The sequence below is a fragment of the Takifugu flavidus genome, chromosome 1 (assembly GCF_003711565.1).
Source record: "Takifugu flavidus isolate HTHZ2018 chromosome 1, ASM371156v2, whole genome shotgun sequence".
Classification (NCBI taxonomy): Eukaryota; Metazoa; Chordata; class Actinopteri; order Tetraodontiformes; family Tetraodontidae; genus Takifugu; species Takifugu flavidus.
In genome coordinates this window covers 17,462,655-17,481,089 of record NC_079520.1, presented here as the reverse complement: position 1 = coordinate 17,481,089, position 18,435 = coordinate 17,462,655, and the positions used below count along the sequence as shown (strand labels likewise).

The window sequence follows — 18,435 nt, the reverse complement described above, 5'->3', positions numbered from 1 at the left end:
ATTTTATCTTTGAGTTGTCTTTTACTTTATGGTACGATATTTACATGTTTAAAATGCTGTGAAATGCACATTAAAAAATGTCGGCACGGGGTTTTGATGCGTTGCCGTACCAACTCCACCCTGTTGGGGGTAGTATTGTCAAACCAGCGACAGACGTCATCCAGTTTCGGAGGAATGTGTCTAGAATGTAAACAGTTTCGGGGTTATCGAACCGCTGCCATTACCTCCTCGGATTTGATATCGTCGATAAATCCAGCTGCAATGACGAGGCAGCTCTTGTAGCGATTATTTTATGCCGGTTGCTTTGCTAGCGCCTCTTCTCGTTTGGTTACATACATGGTGAGTAACTTCCTGTACGGTCAGTGAACCTGTCGCAACAACAGGAAGATCGTAGACGTTGCAGGTTGAATCCCATGATTGTTAATCGGCAGATATGCAAGCAAAAAGTAGAAAATGCAGAAATATATGCGGCATTGTACTGCTAACTAGAGTGGATTCACTGTAAAGGAATGGTCAGCAGTTCCTCGTCAGGAGTTAGCTCAGTGGATTTTATAATTCCTATTCGGCCAACGGACGTGGCTGACTTTATGTTATTATTGTTTTAGATTTAAAGGCTGTCATAATGACCAAAGATATTGTTGTCGGAGATGAATTGCCAGACTGGGTGGGGGCCAAGGAATTCTACCAGAAATATGACCCAAAGGAGGTGATTGGCAGGTCGGTACCCCCCCCAAATAACGCACAATATAGCGGCGCCATATATAACAATTCTGTATTGTTCAAACTGTGTTGCAGGGGGGTTAGCAGTGTGGTGCGCAGGTGTGTGCACAGACACACGGGTCAGGAGCTGGCGGTGAAGATTATAGAGATTACAGCAGAGAAGATGACCGCTCAGCAGCTGGAAGAGGTGAAGACCTCCACACTGAAAGAGATCCAGGTCCTCAACATGGTGAAGGGGCACGCTTCCATCAGTATGTGTGTCGTCTTTGTTTGTCCACTCAGACACCTTTCTTGAAGGTTCAAAAGGAATGACGCCATGTCATGTGTTGTCCCTTTCAGTAACTCTCATTGACTCCTATGAATCAACCACCTTCATATTTTTAGTCTTTGACCTGTAAGTATGACAGCTAAGAACTACGCTGCAGTTAGTCATCACATGGGTGCAAATGTTTAATCCCGGCTTTTGTTTTCATTCTCAGCATGAGGAGAGGAGAGCTGTTTGACTACCTAACAGAAAAAGTTACTCTGAGTGAGAAGGAAACCAGGTAAGTGGCAACACATCCCATTCTAAAAATAGCCTGAGTTGGGGTTGTCCTGTAATATTTACACTGCCAGTCAAATTAAATTGTACTGTGTGATATTACATTGTTATAGTTTTGAGGGTGGTGCTACCCTTGCTGTATATTATTTTAGTCACAAAACAGCTCTGAAATATCTTCTTTTTTTTTTTTTTAAAGAAAAAACTTATGACAAAAATTCTCTACAGTAGAAAACAACACGATGACAACAGATAGCCAAGGTGTACAAAACAAACACACATTTCCAAAATTTATACATATGGTAATGAAATGTACCTTGTTTTTCTTTCTTTTCCCAAAGGCTGTATAATATGTGCATTTTGTGAAATCTCTTGCTTTACAGGAGTATTATGCGAGCTCTGCTGGAGGCTGTACAGTACCTCCACTCTCTCAATATTGTCCACCGTGACCTAAAGCCTGAGAACATTCTGTTGGATGATCAAGGACACATTAAACTGTCTGACTTTGGGTTCTCTGTGCAGCTGCAGCCTGGTGAAAAACTTAAAGGTATATGACAGTATAAACTAAACCAGATGTCATAAGTGAAAGACTGCGTTAGAGAAATGTTTGCACAAAGTCTAAAGGAAGTTGAAACTTCTTTCTTGTCTGTTTTTCAGAGCTCTGTGGGACACCTGGTTATTTAGCCCCTGAAATACTAAAGTGTTCGATGGATGACATGCATCCAGGCTATGGAAAAGAAGTCGATCTGTAAGTGTGGGGTTTGTTGGTAAAGTAAAAAAAAAGAATCCAGAGTCTTTTCCCACTATTTTACTGGACTTGTTTTGGTGCTTGTGTTGAACAGGTGGGCCTGTGGAGTCATTCTTTTTACCTTACTGGCTGGCTCACCACCATTCTGGCACCGCAAACAGATGCTGATGCTGAGGATGATAATGGAGGGCCGATATCAGTTCAGCTCTCCGGAGTGGGATGACAGGTCTGACACTGTCAAAGATCTGGTAAGACAGATAAAGCTTTAGAAAGCACAGCGCGGTTTTTCTCGAAACTTTCAGTTTCCGTGGCGATACTCTTCCAGTAATTCCCACAACTATCTAATATTTGATGTAGTAATTGGAAATTGTTCTTCTTTGTTCACATAACATAACATTTTTGACTTCTTATCCAAATTCTTCTACTTAAACTTAACATTATTAGACCTGTGGGATTTAGGGGAACACAGATCTGCTACTTTAACAAACTTGTCAATCGTGTGTAAAGATTTGCATGTTTCATTGAGTTTAGAGTTAGCGTGTCACAGCGAAACCATCCGTGACGCGGTGAGCGCTTGTTTTTGCTGCAGATATCCAGACTGCTGGTTTTGGAACCAGCTGCCCGTCTCACAGCTGAGCAAGCACTAGCGCATCCTTTCTTTAGGCTATATCAGAAGGAAGATGTGCGGCTCTTCAGTCCAAGAAAAACATTTAGGGTTGGTCGCCATTTATAAAAAAAAAAAAAAGTTTATAACAGTTTTTTTTAACATATATTAAGCAGGTGTTTTTTGCTTTCTCAGGTGTTGATAGTTAGTGTGCTAGCCTGTATCAGGATCTACAGCCGTTACCGAAGGGTGCGGCCTCTGACTCGGGAGGTACTGGCCAGAGATCCCTACTCCATACGCGGTGTCCGCAAACTCATCGACGGCTGCGCCTTCCGCATCTATGGACACTGGGTGAAAAAGGGGGAGCAGCAGAATCGAGCTGCCCTCTTTCAGAACACAGCTAAGATCATGCTGCTGGGCCTAGAAGACTTTGACACATGAAAGGTCACCCTCATTCCTCACAATGCTAATTTTTATTTAAGTATGTGCATGACAGTGTTTGCATTCCTATTGTCATCGTTTGATTCATTTTATGGTCAAGAATGCGGGGACCGAGATGTTTGGCGTGCCTCCATTCACACCTGTGGTTTTATTGATTCCTGGCTCTTCTTGCAGTCGAGCACGTGGCGCAAATGTTTGCAAAGACACCTCACATTTAAATAGATTATGCATATTTCGGATTTTACTTGATAATCACCATTTATAACTGAATAACCTGTGTATTTCTAAGCAACAGTAAATTTAACAGTAAATTATAGAGCAGCTCACACTGACAGATGCTCTGGTGTTACAGATCCGTACTGTAGGGTGTTGTCGCTGTTGTGCATGCAGCTGCTCCTTTGTGCAGAAACCTCCTCACACTAACTGTGAAGACCATTAACGACTGTACTGTATCTCCTAACTAACCATCATTCCTTACTCAACCTCACCTTCCTCATTTCAAGTGCCTGCACGAGAAAGGTACAGTAATTGTACAAACCAGACAGAATCTATTGTATATGAAAGAAAGTTTTATTGTTTTAGTTTTAATAAAACATTTGTGTCCAACATGAGTATTTGTGCACATACTATTCATGTTGTTTTGGCTTGCTGGTTTCCACGACTCTGTTGTAACGTTCTGTAGTTTTTTTCATTTGCTGATCTAGCTGCCCAGATATGAGCGCTAACTGCTCTCTGACCTCTTTCTCAATCAGCATCTTCAGCTCTGACTTTGAACCTGTTGCTAAGGAAGAAAAAAGGAGGGAATGCACCACTCTGTTGCATCTGGATTACTACTATTTGAGTTTGTACCAGCAGTAGAGTCTTCAAGCCTAGGAGAGCCACTTGCCACTTGTAGTGCTTCTTGTTTGACCATCACATTTTTAACCCCTAGCACATGACAAGCACAATATTTAGTAAATATGCCAAACATTCTGAGTCGCATGCATTCATAAAATAATTCTGAACACAGCTTTTCAGCTTTCTTTACCTTTAACTTTCTGGTCTGAGATGCCAGGATAAGTCAGAGACAAGTCAAGTTTTACCTGTGAAAACAAAGTATCTCTTTAGTGTACAAAGAATTCACAAGTCATATATAAAGTAGACTTTAAATCATGTATGTACCTGTTGAGTGAAAAGATATTTGTAGAACTTGTAGTGTCTCAGATAATTGTTATTGATATACTTTAAGATGGCGGTCACCTCCCCCAAGCTGAAGAGTTCGATGCTGAAAGGGGGTCTCTGTGGAGAGCAAACAGTAGCCTCCGTTTAGGAAAATTGCCAGATGTTTATAAAAATTAGATTGTGAATAAAAGAATTACTGGTCAACAGACCCTCACGGAGTGACAGATTAGTAGTTCTTTGCAATATTTGAAACAGCTCTCTATGTTGTTGTGAGGAGAACCTGAAAGAAAAGTAATTTAAATGTATTCATTTTGCATTATCCGATTTGAATGCACGTTAGAGGGTTGGCTACTATGCTTCCTTACCTATGTTAGCCTGATGGATGGATTTGAGTATTGAGAGCAGAACAGAAGTTTGTTCATTTTTGAAATTCTGTTCTCTGCAAAAAAACACTGCCTGCACATATAGTTCGAGAAGAACGCCTCTCCTTGGTTCAAGCAAGTCAACTTCAAACACGGTGCTTAAAGCTCTGTCACAGGGAAGAACTGTGTCACAGCGATGTCTACATGAGTGGCTGCATGTGTATATGCACGGATATATGTTGGTAAGAAACCTCTCCAGATCAGGAACACTCTGCACTTTGTTGATTTCATCCATGTCATGATAGCTTACATCTGCCCTGCAAAAGCAAACAAGAAAATAATCAAGTTTCTGTCACACTATATGCATAGAGTCAGATTTACACTTCGTGTATTCATGTAATGGAAATGAGGCAAGTATTTTTGTGAATTAGTGACACGCAGCTCACCATAGCAGTACTTTAGCTTTCATGGCCGGTGAAACCTACACGGCACGAAAAAAATGCAACGTAAACAGTATGAATGTCTAAACAATACGATTAAAAGTTGGAGAATTTTACCTTTCTCCTGTCCATGATGATTTGAAAACCTGCAGATTCACAAAGGAATCGGGATGTATTGCAACATGGGCATTATCGTTGTTTCACACGCTTACCGTGCTTTGACCTGGACTCTTCCTGTTTGGCTGCCGCTGTAGCCTAGCAACGGAAGTCTGTTTCCGGTTTAGCGCTCTCGAGAAAGTGAGATATTACTCAGTTTACCCAGTAGATTAGGAGCCTCTGCGTGACTACGCACAATCTATAAGCAAATGTTACATTAATGAAAATAGATATGTACAATGGGCCAGACAGTTAAATACCATGAATTCCCAGTCTACAATGTAATTGGAATCAAGATCACAATATACATCTCATATAACAATGAGCATAATGAGCCAACGCATGAGAGCAGGAGTAACACTAAGGGACAATAAAAGGCCGGGATAATATTGACAAATATTTCTTGCTTGCTAAATGCTCAGCAGGGTCTGAGAATGTGCTGAGTCGTCAGGGTTGGGATGTCAACAGGTCACATCAATGCATTCAACTATCTTTAAATTTGAGAACCACATTTCTTTCCACAACACTGACGTTGGTAAGCCTTGTATTTATTTTTCAGCTTGCTGCTGTGGTTGAACTTAATTGACTGATTTTAAACCTAACAAAACAATTTAAGTCAAAGCTCCTTTGACTTTTGATCTTTGAAAGGTCAAGGGGCAAAGCATCTTTGCTCCGTTATTAAATTTTTTATTCTTTTTTTGGGGTGGGGGGTGGAATATTTCTACACAATATTCAGTGCTTACATTTGAAGCTTATTTTAAGCATTACCATTATAGTATACATACACTGAAAAAAGGTTTTTTAATGGCTGTAGGGGAAGAATGTAAGATTTTAAACCATGAAATAGGGTCAGTGGCAGAGATGACAATTAAAGAGGACTGAAACACGTGAATAGTAAAAGGAGAAAGTCTAGCAGTCCAATCCCTTAATCACTAAAGAAGAAACAACACCTATTAAAGAGTGAGACATTAAAACTGGGTCAAAATGGCTCGATCGCTGTCCTCCGGTATCACAAGTGTCTTTAAAGTCTGCGTCTGGCTCCCAGGTATGTGTTTTTTCTTAAATGGACAATCTAAAGATTCCTTCCTGGAAAATCAATCCAGCATGTCCTTACTCAGGAAAAGCAGTGGAATCAATTGTCCTTCCACTACATAATCCATAACTATGTATTCAAGAGAGGAATGCAATTTATATGCTCGGACGTACAAATACAGCATCAGATAAATACCTTGGTGAGTGGTAATTTGAATTAATCCTCTTAAAAGGCATTTCTTTATCTGTATATAGTCTAAAACTATTACAGTGATAAGTATGATTACATTAGCGGTAGTTTCAGTGGGTGTTAAAGTAGTGCTTGAACTGGTTGAGTAGGAGGTAGGTGTGAGAAGTTTTTAGTGCTTCCTTAATCCCCGGTGGTTGATCTAAAGATTATACAAGAGGTTCAGACTGATTTGAGAATGTTCTATTCAGAATTCAGCTATTTTTATTGGGAAAAAATGTTTACATTGCTGTCACGATGCTTGAATATACCACTCAGTTCCTTAAAGATTTGAGGACATTTAATTTTTTTCTGTTTAATTTACACAGAAAAGACAGGAAAGGTCAGATTCAGGGGTTAAAAAAAAAATCAGGTCTTTCCCCAGCAGTTTAAACAATACTTTGGTTTCCTAATCTATACAGGACAAAAACAAATCTGGTAGTAACAGAGGGAATACACCATGGAATATACCTCTCATAAGCAGGAACATGAGCGTCTCCATAGAGCAGCAGCGTCTTACCGCTGAGACTGTCCACACTGGCCAAGCTGTGCAGCGCAGTTTAAGAACATTATCCTCTTTTAATCCACTTTGCCTTCTGCCACATGCAGGTGGACACAGATGGAGACGGCTACCACATTAGAGCACTCGCCTCTGTGTTTAATTGCTTTCTTCATTTTGAGAAACTCAGCTGTGTCTTTTATTGAGCTTTGATGCTGGATTTCATCAATCTTCCATTCTCCACTGTGTGACCTGCGGTCCGAAAGCATGGATGACCAGGATATACGGCAACAGAAGCTGGACAACCAGGTAAACAAACGAGAAGCATTTGTAGCAGTTCGAAGCTGGAGCAGCTCAGAATCTGCTTTTCAGGCTTTGTACCGTCGTCTTTAAATGAATAAAAACTGGTCAGAAATCTAAAACTGTAGCTGTACAACTGAATTCAAGTTTAAAATTTAGATTTTTATAGTAGAAGGTTCAGAGAAGTAGTAACATTCAGCAACAGAAGTCGCAGAGTTTTTAAACACAACAGTGCAAATTGTAAATTAGGGAGGTAATAAAAAACGCAGAAGCTCTGGCACGCAGAAATATCTGTGGTACTGATAAATTAAGAAACATCATCAACACTTTGTCCCACAGCGCACACTTTTGATGAAGAAGCAGCAAAAAAAGAGGGCAGATGCTCAGATGGTCATAGCCAACCGGGATATTCGGCAAAAGCAAAAAAACAGAAAACAAAAAACCGTGCAATCCGACGAAACTCCTCTTTTGATCAGCCAGTCGCTGAGCAACACGTCCCTCTGTGGTGAGTTTGAAATGATCATATGATGAAGCTGAACAGCTCTATTCGCATTGTTTTGTTGACTCTTTTTTGGAATTGACTTACTGCAGACCAAGTGGAGCATGCTCACGATAACCCCCTGGATGAGATCACACTGGGGGAATGTGATGTGATGGAGACCCTGATGTTAGACGAGAAACCTGCAGGAGGGCAAATGAATTTAGAGATTGATAAAGGGCCTGAGGTGAAGAGCGAAAGGGAGAATGATCCGCAGGTGGAGACAAAAAAGACAAAGAAAAAGCGTGAGAAAAAAGAAAAATGCAAAGGTGAGAAAGGTGCAAAAACCCAAAACCTTGTTTAAATGTTTTTCTGTTTGTTGTGCTGGAGCGAGTGTGTGAGAGGAGCAGTCAACATCAAACATGCTGCTTTTCAGAGACGGAAGAGAACGAAAATGAAAAGGAGACTGAGTCAGTAAAAGAGAAGGAGAAAAGGGAGAAAAAGCCCAAAAAGAAAGACAAAGCGAAAGAAATCGAAGACCCACAGAAGACAAAAAAGTCCACCAAAAAAGATTGCAAACGTAACTTCCATTTAGTGTCTAATCTAATACTGCCCCTGCACCTGTTCACGTGCATTTACATGCACTAAGACCTGCTGACGTTTGATCTTTGCAGAGAAGAACCTGGAGGTTTCAAGCCACAAAATAGACTCAGTGTCTGAATTTAAACAACTGGAGAAAAATAAACAGGACAGTGACGAGGAAGAGGAGGAGGAGGAGGAGGAGGAGGAAGAGAGGTCCAAAATTCCATCCCCCCAATCACCAAAGAGGAAAAGACAACTTGACATATGTGAGCCATAATCCTTCCCGATGCATTCCACAGTCTGCAGCATTCACCTTGAATGTGGGTGTGTGTGTGTGTGTGTGTGTGTGTTCCACAGCAAGGTGCCAAATAAGTGAGGAAAGCAAAGATGAGGAGGTCAAAGGAAAGGAGAAAAATGGTAAAAAGTCAAATAAAGAAGGCAAATCTACACCAAGTCTGGCGACACTGAACTCCAACTACAGGGAAACTTCATCGTCCAGCAGTGACTCAAATGAAAGCGTGAGCATCACTGAAAGTGGACTCATCAGGACTGACTGACTGGTGCTACAGATCCTTCTCTCGCTCTCTTTCCAGTCCTGCTCTCCCATGTCTGTGGATGATCTCAAGGAGTTTGCTTTGCGTCCGGCTCCCAGAGATGTGACCATCCAGTGTCGGGTGACGAGGGACAGGAGAGGGATGGAGAAGGGCATTTACCCGACATACTACCTCCACCTGGAGAAGGAGGACGGCAAAAGGGTCGGTGCCTTCATTTGATTATTGATTGTCCTTCTGTTGATCTGCTTGATGGCTGTCCTAATGTGTGCTTGTCCTGATGCTCCCGCCAAGGTGTTTCTAATGGCCGGCAGAAAAAGGAAGAAGTGCAAAACATCCAACTATCTGATTTCCACCGACCCAACCAATCTGTCCAGAGACACAAGCTGTTATATTGGAAAATTAAGGTACAATGTAATTATCCTTCAATTACATCTTTTTGGGGGTACTTCCTCACGACCCACAGCATCTGCTGAGATGCTATTTAGGCAAAATAGAAATTGTTTTTTAATGGTTCTGCACTGTAAGACAGGGTGGGTGAGTCAGCGGGTCCCTGCCACTGGGGGCGCTGCCGCGCCTGAGCAGGCAGAGCATGACTGGTTTAGGAGTGAGAAGTAGAAGCAGGTGCGGGGGTTGTTTATACCGGTTGTTGCTCCGCTGTTGCGCGTCTCCAGAGAATCCTTATATTGTTTACTTTCCAAAAGCATTCCATTGTTGTCATATTGCATCTGTTGACACACTATTTCCGGTTTCACTTATCGTTGACTGCAGATATAAACGGTCATTGTCTCGAGATTTATGCCACAGACCGTCTCCCTTTGTTGTCAGTCCTCTGAATGTGATGCACATTTTAAGTGTCCATATGTGCGCTTTGTTTAATCAATCAAATCAATCTTTATTTATATAGTGTCTGTTACAATCAAAATTGTTTCTAGGCGCTTTCCAGAATCTCAGGGCCTGACCGCCAACAAGCAACAGAGCCAAGGAAAAACTCCCCTTTAACAGGAAGAAACCTTGAGCAGGACCAGGCTCATGTAAGGGTCCCCTCCTGCTGATGGCCGGCTGGGTAGAGAGAGAGGAGAGGGGGGAGGGCAGGTAGAGGAGAGAATAGGCAGAGATCATGCAAGTAGAATAATTATAAAAAACTGCTGGTATAGGAGTTGAGTGGGTCAGCGTACAGCTATGAAGGAGGTGAAACCTTTGCAGAAGTTTGCTGGATTATTATTAAAATGCTAATGATAATTATTCATGTTGGTTGGTCTGCCGTGGTTAAGCAACAGATCTGTTGTGAAATGTGTATTTTGGTTATTCATGGCTGTTTATTATTATTGTTTATCCCAAAACCACAAGCATACACCCATGCACAGTGAATCTTGTTTATACCAGATGAAAGTGCATTAAAATGGAAACTTTATAGAATGCATTCTAACATATGGTTTCTTCAAAACATATGTTTTGAAGAAACCTACGGTCATGAATCCCTGAGTATCCATCACGTTAATGATTTAAAGTTGTTATATAGAGCGAGGCTGTACATCAAATCTAAGCCTGCAGTGTTGCAGTAAGGCACACAAACAAAAGCTCCATGGATGTTGGGGGCATTTTTCAACAAAACTGGTTGCAGGTCCAATGTTCTTGGAACAAAGTTCACTGTCTACAATGGAGGTGAGAACCCAGAAAAGAAGCCTTTTGTTCAGGAGAGTGAGTCGCTGCGGCAGGAGCTGGCAGCAGTTTGCTACGTGAGTGAAACCTGTGCTTTAGACACAACCTTCCTGATGTTCTGGGAGGAAAACCACATTAAAACACTGTTGGTTCCAGGAAACAAACGTGCTGGGATTCAAAGGTCCCAGGAAAATGACTGTGATCATCCCCGGAATGTTAGAGAATGATGAAAGGGTCTCCATCCATCCAAAACACGTATGTTTACCCCTTCTGCCCTGGATATCAGTTGCTGGCTGTTTAGTTTATAAGTGTTTCCCCTCATTGCAGGAGCTGGAGACCCTCCTGACCCGCCATGCCAACAGAAACACGGACAAACTGGTCACCCTGGTGAACAAATCCCCAACGTGGAACGAACAGACTCAGTCATACGTGCTCAACTTCCACGGACGCGTCACCCAGGCTTCCATCAAGAACTTCCAGATCATCCATCCTGACAACGGTACATCATCCCTGATATTTTCTACAAACGAAACACAATTACCAACCTTTTTCCTTTTGATTTACGTCCAGAGGACTACATCGTGATGCAGTTTGGCCGTGTGGCCGAGGACGTCTTCTCCATGGATTACAGCTTCCCTTTGTGTGCTCTGCAAGCCTTTGCCATCACCCTCTCATCCTTCGACGGCAAACTGGCCTGTGAGTGAGGCGCGCTGGTGTGCCTGATGACCGGAGCTCCCACCTTCAATCCAAAGAATATGTCAAACATAGATTTTAATTATTTTCCTACAAATCTTGTAAGAAAGAGAAGTTATGGACGAAGGAGGCGAATAATAAATGCTGAATAATAAATGGCAGCATGTGTCCATGGTTATTTTTATTTCAGCAGAATTTACTGACATTTCAGTCAAAAACAGTGACAAAAACCACAAATTTATCTGTCGGATCGGCTGTTTTCTACGTTAAATCGAGAAGAAAAAAAAACCCCTCTACAACCATCAATCGGGACCTGCAATCAGCTGCAGATAGAGCTGCGGCCTTATCGGGTTTTCTGCTGTTGCGCAATAAGACCTGACGATGCATCTAGTTATTTAATGAAAAATCCCTGTGCGAAAACATTGATTCACTAAACAAGCTGCTAAGCTAACGGCTAAATCAATTTCAAGCGCCATCTTCACACCTCTGTATAAATCATTGCGCGCAACACGTTGCCCAGTCGGAGGTGGAATTTGACAGGATGTCTCGTTCAAATCAGCTGTGAGGAAGTCACGATCAGCCTCTTATCACTTCCACAGTCACCGCAAAGGCTTCCTCTACTTTGCACCATTGCACAACACGAGCTGCCCGTTTGCGCACACTCGGCAGCGAGGAGATGAATTTGAATCCGATTCTCTTTTTTTTTCCCTGACATAGATGTTGATCAATGTGCATGAGCTGACATCTCCACATCAGTGTTAATATACGGATGCGTTAACTCGATGTGACGTGACGTGCGAGTCCAACTTCACGCCTTCACGCATCCCCCTTATATTGACGCCCGTTTGGCCAACCTGGGACAGGTTTCAAGAATGTGCTCTGCTGCTCTGCCGCGCACTATCCGTGTTTGAAAAACACATTCACAGCCATCAGGTGGCCGGACCGAACCTGGGGGCAGATGCTGGGAACACGGGGCGTGATGGATCGTTGCTTTCATCTGAGGCTGAAGCTGTGGACCCTGTTGGCGCTGTGGTCTGCAGGCACCATCTGTCAGACAGGTTATTTTCATTGTTATTACTCTTGTTGTTGGATTTATTGCTTGATGTTTAATAGAGTCACGTTTGGTTGCAAAATCTGGATTTTTGCAAAAATACTTTGAAAGTTTTTTTTGGAAGAGTTGTGGAATTTACTGTGGACTTGTAAAGGAGGGAAATAAGTAAGTAAATGATAATGTATAATGAAAGAAAGCTGTAGGAGCTGATATAATATTTAAACATCAGGACAGATGCCAGCATTGAATCCTGATAACATCTGACAACATCTCCTGATGTACTTCGTCAGCTGCGGACCCTCGTCTCCAGTGCATCAACGATTTCATCTTCACCATCAACTGTTCCCTGAAAGTGGCGTCGGAGAACGCCTCGCAGGTCTACTGGCTCTTCATCAAGGCTCATGATGGGTGAGGCTCTTCTTCCCTAACATGACCCCAGCTGTCCCATCGCATGACCTCTGAGCGTCCCCTTTCCTCCCTTAGAGAGGAATGGTGTCACATGACGGAGGTTGATGGAGGTCACTTCTGCTCCATCAACACCTCCAGCCTGGTGCCTGAGGATTATGACTACGCGGTGCCCTTGGACGACACGCAAGAATTCAATATCTTCCTCTGTAGCAGTAACGTCTCCAGCACCTGCAGCCTGCTGATAAAAGAATACACACCTCAGACAAACAGTAGGGAGCGCTTGGTTCTGTGTTCTTGCTGTGTTGGTTCCTCTCTGCCTCTTCATGAATGTGCCTTCGTGAACACGTGTAGTTAAACCCAACGCGCCCTGCTGCCTCCGCCTCAGCCACAACGCCGCCCACTACCACTTCACCTGGAGAAGCACGTATGAAGGATACTCTGATCACACGGCCCTGACCCGGAACATGCTGTACCAGCTGCGGTACTACACCCGAGGTCCAGAGAGCAATGTAAGATGTGAAAGTCAGCATCCCTGGACGGACACGGAGCAGGCGGCCGCGTTTGGACGCTTGCTTTAAGACACGGTTTGTGTTTCTCAGATTTCGTCCCACGAAATGACCACAGAGTCTCTGAATTGTAAAGTGAGGGATGAAATTCTGATCCCGGGTGCTGAGTACGGTGCCCAAGTCAGGTCCAGTCCCAACCAGGTCTCATACCAGGGACAGTGGAGTGACTGGTCCTCTGAGATCCACTGGAAGACGGAGCCAGCTGGACGCGGTAAGAGAAGCTTCGAGGCGGTGAAACGTGGGATCAGGTACAAATCACGTGCTTCCTTTGCCTTCACAGCTGTGACCTCTGCCCCACTTCTTTCCGGACTGCGTCTAGAGTTCTTAGGTGCGATGGTGCTCCTCCTGCTCCTTCCCGTCGCTTGTGTTAAAATGTAAGGTCAGGGGAACATTAAAGACCACGCTGCCCCCTCCCACTCCAACTGGTCTTTGTGCTCTCCATATCCAAAGGTGGAGGAGACGTGCCTACATCCCAACTCCTGCCCCCTATTTCCACACCCTCTACAACGATTATCACGGAGATTTCAAGGTAAGCGTAGCTGTCGCCGTCACCCGGACGGCACGTCATCTGAACGCCATTGTACTTCCAGAGCTGGGTGGTTACAGGAGACCAGACCGCCGATGCGCTGAAGAGGGAGGAGGTGCTGCGCATCGACACCTTAACCAGGTATGAGGAAGTCCAGGAGGAAGAGCCTCGGCCCCGGAGCCCTCAGCAGATGCGGCAGGAGGCCATGTACAGCAACATCCCTCACCCGGGGTTCGACAGCTCCCTCCTGGGCGCGCCGTACGCCGTGAGCACCGCGGCTCCGGCTGAGGACGGCCCGCGATGCTGGGTGTGCAGCAAAGTCCTGGAGAGAGGCGCTCCCCTCTACAGCAACGAATACTGCACGCTGAAGGCCTTCCACCAGTCGCACAGCTGCAGCGGAGCCGCAGCCGCTCCGCCGCACGCAGAGTACGAAAACTAACACCTCGACTGCAGATGTTTGGGTGGTTTCGGAAAGAAAATCTCTATCCAAGGCTGGAAGAGCAGACAAAGCTCGGGCGCTTTCATACGACTCAATAAAGAAAGGGCAAATGTTTTGTAGAAAGTTTTATTTACGCCGACACATACATGAACAAAGCACCGTAATAACCTTAGTCTGGTACAGAAGTAATCCTACCTGCCTCAGTCATCATGGCCATTTTTATTTATTTCAAAGCAAACACTCTGAATAACAAAAAGACAAGGCAGCAGATTCTATCATATTTTACAGCATGCTGAATAGAAAACCTGGGAAAGAATTAGACAGAGCCATCTAGACACTAGTGAAGATACAACAGTATAAAAGTGCCATTCATTATACAGCAGTCGAAATACTGACAATGAAATAAGCCAAGTTTACATTACAGTTGTGGAACATAAAGGGGGGAAATTAAAGGAAGAGACCCTGTGAAGGAGCAAAATAAAACAGACGTTTTCTTTATTGGACAACGTGACGGCCAGCTTGCTTGGAGTTAATGAAATTGGTACCGAGCTGTGTCCCTTGCACCACATAAGACAATGTTTTAAAAGAAATGATGATGGTGCGGAAGCACCCATCCCCTCCCAGCAATATCTGCCAACTGGCATTTAAGAGCAACAATAACAAAACAACCCCCCCACCCCCCCCCCCAAAAAAAAAGAGAAAAAAAAAGATGGGTCAAAGGAGGATGGATGGCACAGAATGTGTGGAGTTTAAATAGAAGTCTTTAAGCAACTCCTGATGTGAGAGGAGCACATTCAACGAGAGACTGAGCGGGGAGGTGATTCTTGTTCAACCCATTCCTTCGGCCGCAGGGAAGCAAGTCTTCGCTCTTACGAGGGGGAGAATTTTTTGGCTTGTGCTCGAACTCTTTTTTCATATTCTACTCTGTTTTGGCTGTAAAAAGGGGTTCAAAATGGAAGTGTGAGTTATTATGACCCAATACCTGATGATATCCCCCAATAATGAAGCTTTACGTTTGGCTCTTCTGCCATAAAATGAGTTTCTCATCATTTGCTCCAGATCAAACGGGGAAAAATCTAAAACATTCCCAGTGACAGGTCACTCACCAGTAGATTGTGTAAGCCTCTGCTTGGGCGGGATCCTGTATATTTGGCTCATTTAGAAGTTCTTGGATACCTAACAAGATCTGTGGGAAAGATTACAAAAGCATTTATCACTTCAAATGAAACAGACTATAATTAGTTCAACAGAAAGCTAAAAAAACATTTAAATAAGCCCTAAATGACAACACTGGCCGGATTAATTAATGGGAGTTTACAGTTACCGAAACAGATTTTAACATGGAACATGGTTGGAAAACAAAACCAAAAGAGCAATGTGATGGTGATGAGGTCCATGCCCAGACCTGCTTTATTGTGATGGCTGGCCTCCAGTCCTTGTCCTCCTCCAGGATAGATAGGCATACGGTGCCCGATGGATACACATTTGGATGAAAGAGTGGAGGCTCAAATTTACCTGTAAGACATGCGTGCGTGTGTACAAATGTCAGACAAGAAGAAGGAACATCACAGAGAGCTTATGCAGCCTACTGACGCTGCTACATACAAACAACACCCCTGTCGAAGAGCTGCAGGTATGTCAGAGGAAGAGGACAGATTTGGGTTTTTGATTCATTTTCAGACCGCAAACCAATAAATACAGCACAGAGCTGAATATACGCACCAACATGTGCAGTCCAATGTTATGATCCACTTACAACATCAATATTACATCACCACTGAATTGGCAAGTATGTCAGTAAATAACAACAACCACCCGCATCAATAGAAATAAAATGAAGCAATGAAGCGCAGACAGGGCTGCTCCTTGCATTGAAATTTTGTGCAAAGTCCAATCATTGAAAAGCGTTTATTTCTAAAATACAAACACAGAGCCAGAATTCTACACTAAACAGCTGCCCTTGACCTTCTGACTGATTCAGGATCAAACTTTGAAGTACAATAAAATGCAAGCAGAGCGAAGGCTCCTCGCGTCTCCAGTTTTATGTGTGATGATGTAAATGGAATTTATCACAATATCCCCAACACTGACAGTCAAAGCTATGAGTGTGAAACCTCCCAGATGAGGTCCTGGTGTTAGAGCTCCTTCAGTTCAACGTTTAGATCTACACATGGCCTAAACTACGACCCTCTGCAGAGGCCTGTTGTGAAAAAGATGTGTTTATGCTGAATAAGATCAAACTCACATTTAGGAGGTGAAGAGGGATAATCATCCTTGAACAACATGCGCAGTTTGAAAAGCCCCCCTTCCCACGGAGTCTGAGGAAGCAACCATCCATTAGTTTTGCAATTAAAAGGTAATGCATGTTTAGCATGTTTTACAAACAGAAGCCGTATTTAATCAAGGACGCCTGACGTTCCACAAGCAAGAATGAATCTCTACTATCAATATTACAATAATCTAAAACATATAAGCTTCAGAAATCACTGTTTATTTAAATTGCGTGTTTTATCAAAACAGACGTTACCCCTTTCTTCCCAGGAATAGCACATTCCCAGTTCATGAGATTCATGGTTCCATCTGCATTTTTTGTTGGTACAGCAACAAATCCCTGGAATAAGGGAAGATGATTTGGTAAACATGGGGTGAAGGATCACGTCCTGACTATTTATGGAGAGCTGAGGGCTCAAAGCCTATGGAGGCTTCAGGCAGTGTTGGATGCTACTCACAAAAGGATGGTCCTTCCTCCACGCCTTGCGCTCCTGGGTAAGCCGGCTGAATGCAATGCCTGACATGACTTGTGGCCTTCTGCAAACCAAGACAACATCATGAAATAGTGCACATCCTCTAATCAGTGGGAGAACATTTAGATATAACCTTGTGGAACCTGGGCACGGGTCGTCCTTGTTAACATATCTTAACGAACTCTCAACACCTCATCATTCATTTTTGAATAAAAGATAAGGCGCTTATGACAACCTCCCCAAAGTTGTGTAAAATGCTGGGACCAGATATGCGAAACTACTGTAAACATGTGTTAATACCGCAAACGCTGCTAATTAAACCATCTGTAGCGTCGATATAGAATAAAGAACGTTGAAAGTTGCAATCTGCCACTCTCAATCTACAAATAGGACTTTTTAAAAACATCATTAGCCACTCTCCGTGCATGTCATAAATGAGTCGAGATTTATCAACGATGTCGCTTTTCCCATTTAATGCGCGATCAAGACAGCTTCTCCCATCCGATACTCGAAAACTAAAGTGAAAATACAAAAATCACCTTACGTATTTTCACGTTTCGTGTGTGAACCTACACGCTCGGTATCATAGCCAGGTCAGCGCTAGCCAGGGGGAACATACACCGGCTAGCACCGACAAAAGCCTTCTTCCAAACTCCGTGGCTGGGACCTGCTGTATGACGGCTCCTCAAATTAAACTCATTATTCTCCACGTCCTCGTTTAACGGCGCGTTTCTGCGGTCAAGGCAAACGTTTAAAAAAGTACACAAGCCATTTCATCTGCGAAGCTAAACGGCTAGCCTCACAAGCTAACTCATGTGCGCCAGAATCGTGCCCATATCCTTCCAGGCGCTGGCGCAGTTAGCGTCTGACACGGCCTGATGCAGCACAAAAATGCGCAATAGCGCTTCATTTGAACACAATTATGCGTCGTGGAAAAGTGACCGGTTTATTTATTTCGATGCGGGATTACACCAAAGGCGGAGCCAACAACAAGTGTGTGGAAATTTCAACATGTATAAATCGTGTCACAATCCATTAAACTAAGGACAAAGAGGACCGGGGCTAAAAGCCGCACACATTACCAAACTAGCGAAAACTGCGCAAAGTAGAGTGGGTAAAATGTCATAACACACGAACAATTTAAGACGTCCCCCAATTACGCCGTGCTCCTACCTTTCAGTATGGCAGCTCGGGCTCGTATAAATAAGCGAATTGTGTTAGTCTTGTTCAAATCCCGTTAAACCGTTGCAAAGTTTCCCTCCCGAAAAAAACCACCCGCTCCGAGTCAAGCCAGACACAGAAACGGCGTAACCGAATAGTCTTCCGTCGTTTACTTCCGTCTTTGTTTATATACCCACAGAACACCGTCTCTATACTTATAAGAACATTTTCTTCATTTCTTTCTTCTAAATTATTTCAAATGCCTGCGTTTATGCTTCATTCGCCCGCAAAATTAATTCAATTACGTCTCCAATTTTTTTTTTTTTTTTATCACCATGGACAATCGG

At 43.4% G+C, this 18,435-nt stretch overlaps 5 protein-coding genes across 12 annotated transcripts; 3 read left to right on the top strand and 2 right to left on the bottom strand.

Annotated features, from left to right (window-relative positions):
* Positions 1–117: 117 nt before the first annotated feature.
* phkg2 (phosphorylase kinase, gamma 2 (testis)) lies at positions 118–3,657 on the top strand. The gene is made up of 10 exons (XM_057034135.1): positions 118–339; positions 606–717; positions 796–971; positions 1,060–1,114; positions 1,200–1,265; positions 1,642–1,805; positions 1,916–2,006; positions 2,101–2,254; positions 2,596–2,721; positions 2,806–3,657. The coding sequence occupies exons 2-10, from the start codon at positions 623–625 to the stop codon at positions 3,049–3,051; spliced, it is 1,173 nt and encodes a 390-aa protein (XP_056890115.1). The 5' UTR covers positions 118–339; positions 606–622; the 3' UTR covers positions 3,052–3,657.
* Positions 3,603–11,813, bottom strand: cfap119 (cilia and flagella associated protein 119). 3 transcript variants are annotated; one of them, XM_057034253.1, is made up of 11 exons: positions 11,678–11,813; positions 11,046–11,239; positions 5,132–5,369; positions 5,021–5,055; positions 4,826–4,891; positions 4,578–4,741; positions 4,422–4,492; positions 4,213–4,329; positions 4,079–4,133; positions 3,901–3,978; positions 3,603–3,832 (listed from the first exon to the last, which is right to left on the bottom strand). In XM_057034253.1, the coding sequence occupies exons 3-11, from the start codon at positions 5,144–5,146 to the stop codon at positions 3,678–3,680; spliced, it is 756 nt and encodes a 251-aa protein (XP_056890233.1). In that variant the 5' UTR covers positions 5,147–5,369; positions 11,046–11,239; positions 11,678–11,813; the 3' UTR covers positions 3,603–3,677. The 3 variants fall into 3 exon arrangements, with proteins under 3 accessions (XP_056890233.1, XP_056890214.1, XP_056890223.1); XM_057034234.1 differs by having other exon boundaries at positions 4,578–4,891; XM_057034243.1 differs by lacking the exons at positions 11,046–11,239; positions 11,678–11,813 and adding an exon at positions 6,900–7,033 and having other exon boundaries at positions 4,578–4,891.
* Positions 7,034–11,354, top strand: si:dkey-220f10.4 (tubby-related protein 3). The gene is made up of 12 exons (XM_057034087.1): positions 7,034–7,236; positions 7,567–7,732; positions 7,819–8,034; positions 8,142–8,285; positions 8,380–8,553; positions 8,645–8,805; positions 8,881–9,042; positions 9,133–9,245; positions 10,463–10,577; positions 10,657–10,755; positions 10,828–10,999; positions 11,071–11,354. Exons 1-12 carry the CDS (start codon positions 7,195–7,197, stop codon positions 11,202–11,204), a joined length of 1,698 nt encoding a protein of 565 aa, XP_056890067.1. The 5' UTR covers positions 7,034–7,194; the 3' UTR covers positions 11,205–11,354.
* Positions 11,814–11,980: 167 nt separating the features above from the next.
* LOC130526436 (interleukin-21 receptor) lies at positions 11,981–14,298 on the top strand. 3 transcript variants are annotated; one of them, XM_057034115.1, is made up of 8 exons: positions 11,981–12,251; positions 12,535–12,652; positions 12,728–12,921; positions 13,004–13,161; positions 13,252–13,426; positions 13,499–13,592; positions 13,669–13,747; positions 13,809–14,298. In XM_057034115.1, exons 1-8 carry the CDS (start codon positions 12,152–12,154, stop codon positions 14,181–14,183), a joined length of 1,293 nt encoding a protein of 430 aa, XP_056890095.1. In that variant the 5' UTR covers positions 11,981–12,151; the 3' UTR covers positions 14,184–14,298. The 3 variants fall into 3 exon arrangements, with proteins under 3 accessions (XP_056890095.1, XP_056890087.1, XP_056890103.1); XM_057034107.1 differs by having other exon boundaries at positions 13,252–13,429; XM_057034123.1 differs by having other exon boundaries at positions 12,043–12,251; positions 12,474–12,652; positions 13,252–13,429.
* ube2ib (ubiquitin-conjugating enzyme E2Ib) lies at positions 14,294–18,311 on the bottom strand. Of its 4 annotated transcripts, XM_057034299.1 has the most exons (8): positions 18,101–18,311; positions 17,501–17,659; positions 16,913–16,991; positions 16,711–16,794; positions 16,429–16,501; positions 15,589–15,698; positions 15,290–15,369; positions 14,294–15,116 (listed from the first exon to the last, which is right to left on the bottom strand). In XM_057034299.1, exons 2-8 carry the CDS (start codon positions 17,542–17,544, stop codon positions 15,053–15,055), a joined length of 534 nt encoding a protein of 177 aa, XP_056890279.1. In that variant the 5' UTR covers positions 17,545–17,659; positions 18,101–18,311; the 3' UTR covers positions 14,294–15,052. The 4 variants fall into 4 exon arrangements, with proteins under 4 accessions (XP_056890279.1, XP_056890287.1, XP_056890297.1 ...); XM_057034307.1 differs by lacking the exon at positions 17,501–17,659 and having other exon boundaries at positions 18,101–18,260; XM_057034317.1 differs by lacking the exon at positions 18,101–18,311 and having other exon boundaries at positions 17,472–17,659.
* Between the last annotated feature and the right edge of the window lie 124 nt (positions 18,312–18,435).

Excerpts from the sequence above, each read along its gene's own strand:
- phkg2 (XM_057034135.1), top strand. The coding sequence starts at position 623 with ATGACCAAAGATATTGTTGTCGGAGATGAATTGCCAGACTGGGTGGGG. Across the intron at positions 972-1,059 it reads GAAGGGGCACGCTTCCATCA|TAACTCTCATTGACTCCTAT; the intron begins GTATGTGTGTCG and ends TGTCCCTTTCAG. Across the intron at positions 1,266-1,641 it reads CTGAGTGAGAAGGAAACCAG|GAGTATTATGCGAGCTCTGC; the intron begins GTAAGTGGCAAC and ends CTTGCTTTACAG.
- cfap119 (XM_057034234.1), bottom strand. Across the intron at positions 4,330-4,421 it reads TAATCTGTCACTCCGTGAGG|AGACCCCCTTTCAGCATCGA; the intron begins GTCTGTTGACCA and ends TGCTCTCCACAG. Across the intron at positions 4,134-4,212 it reads AATATCTTTTCACTCAACAG|GTAAAACTTGACTTGTCTCT; the intron begins GTACATACATGA and ends TTGTTTTCACAG.
- si:dkey-220f10.4 (XM_057034087.1), top strand. The coding sequence starts at position 7,195 with ATGGATGACCAGGATATACGGCAACAGAAGCTGGACAACCAG. Across the intron at positions 9,246-10,462 it reads TGTTATATTGGAAAATTAAG|GTCCAATGTTCTTGGAACAA; the intron begins GTACAATGTAAT and ends AACTGGTTGCAG. Across the intron at positions 10,756-10,827 it reads TCTCCATCCATCCAAAACAC|GAGCTGGAGACCCTCCTGAC; the intron begins GTATGTTTACCC and ends CCCTCATTGCAG.
- LOC130526436 (XM_057034107.1), top strand. The coding sequence starts at position 12,152 with ATGCTGGGAACACGGGGCGTGATGGATCGTTGCTTTCATCTGAGGCTG. Across the intron at positions 12,922-13,003 it reads ATACACACCTCAGACAAACA|TTAAACCCAACGCGCCCTGC; the intron begins GTAGGGAGCGCT and ends GAACACGTGTAG. Across the intron at positions 13,748-13,808 it reads ATTATCACGGAGATTTCAAG|AGCTGGGTGGTTACAGGAGA; the intron begins GTAAGCGTAGCT and ends TTGTACTTCCAG.
- ube2ib (XM_057034299.1), bottom strand. The coding sequence starts at position 17,544 with ATGTTCCCCCTGGCTAGCGCTGACCTGGCTATGATACCGAGCGT. Across the intron at positions 16,992-17,500 it reads CTGGCTATGATACCGAGCGT|AAGGCCACAAGTCATGTCAG; the intron begins GTAGGTTCACAC and ends CTTGGTTTGCAG. Across the intron at positions 15,117-15,289 it reads GAGGCTTACACAATCTACTG|CCAAAACAGAGTAGAATATG; the intron begins GTGAGTGACCTG and ends CCCTTTTTACAG.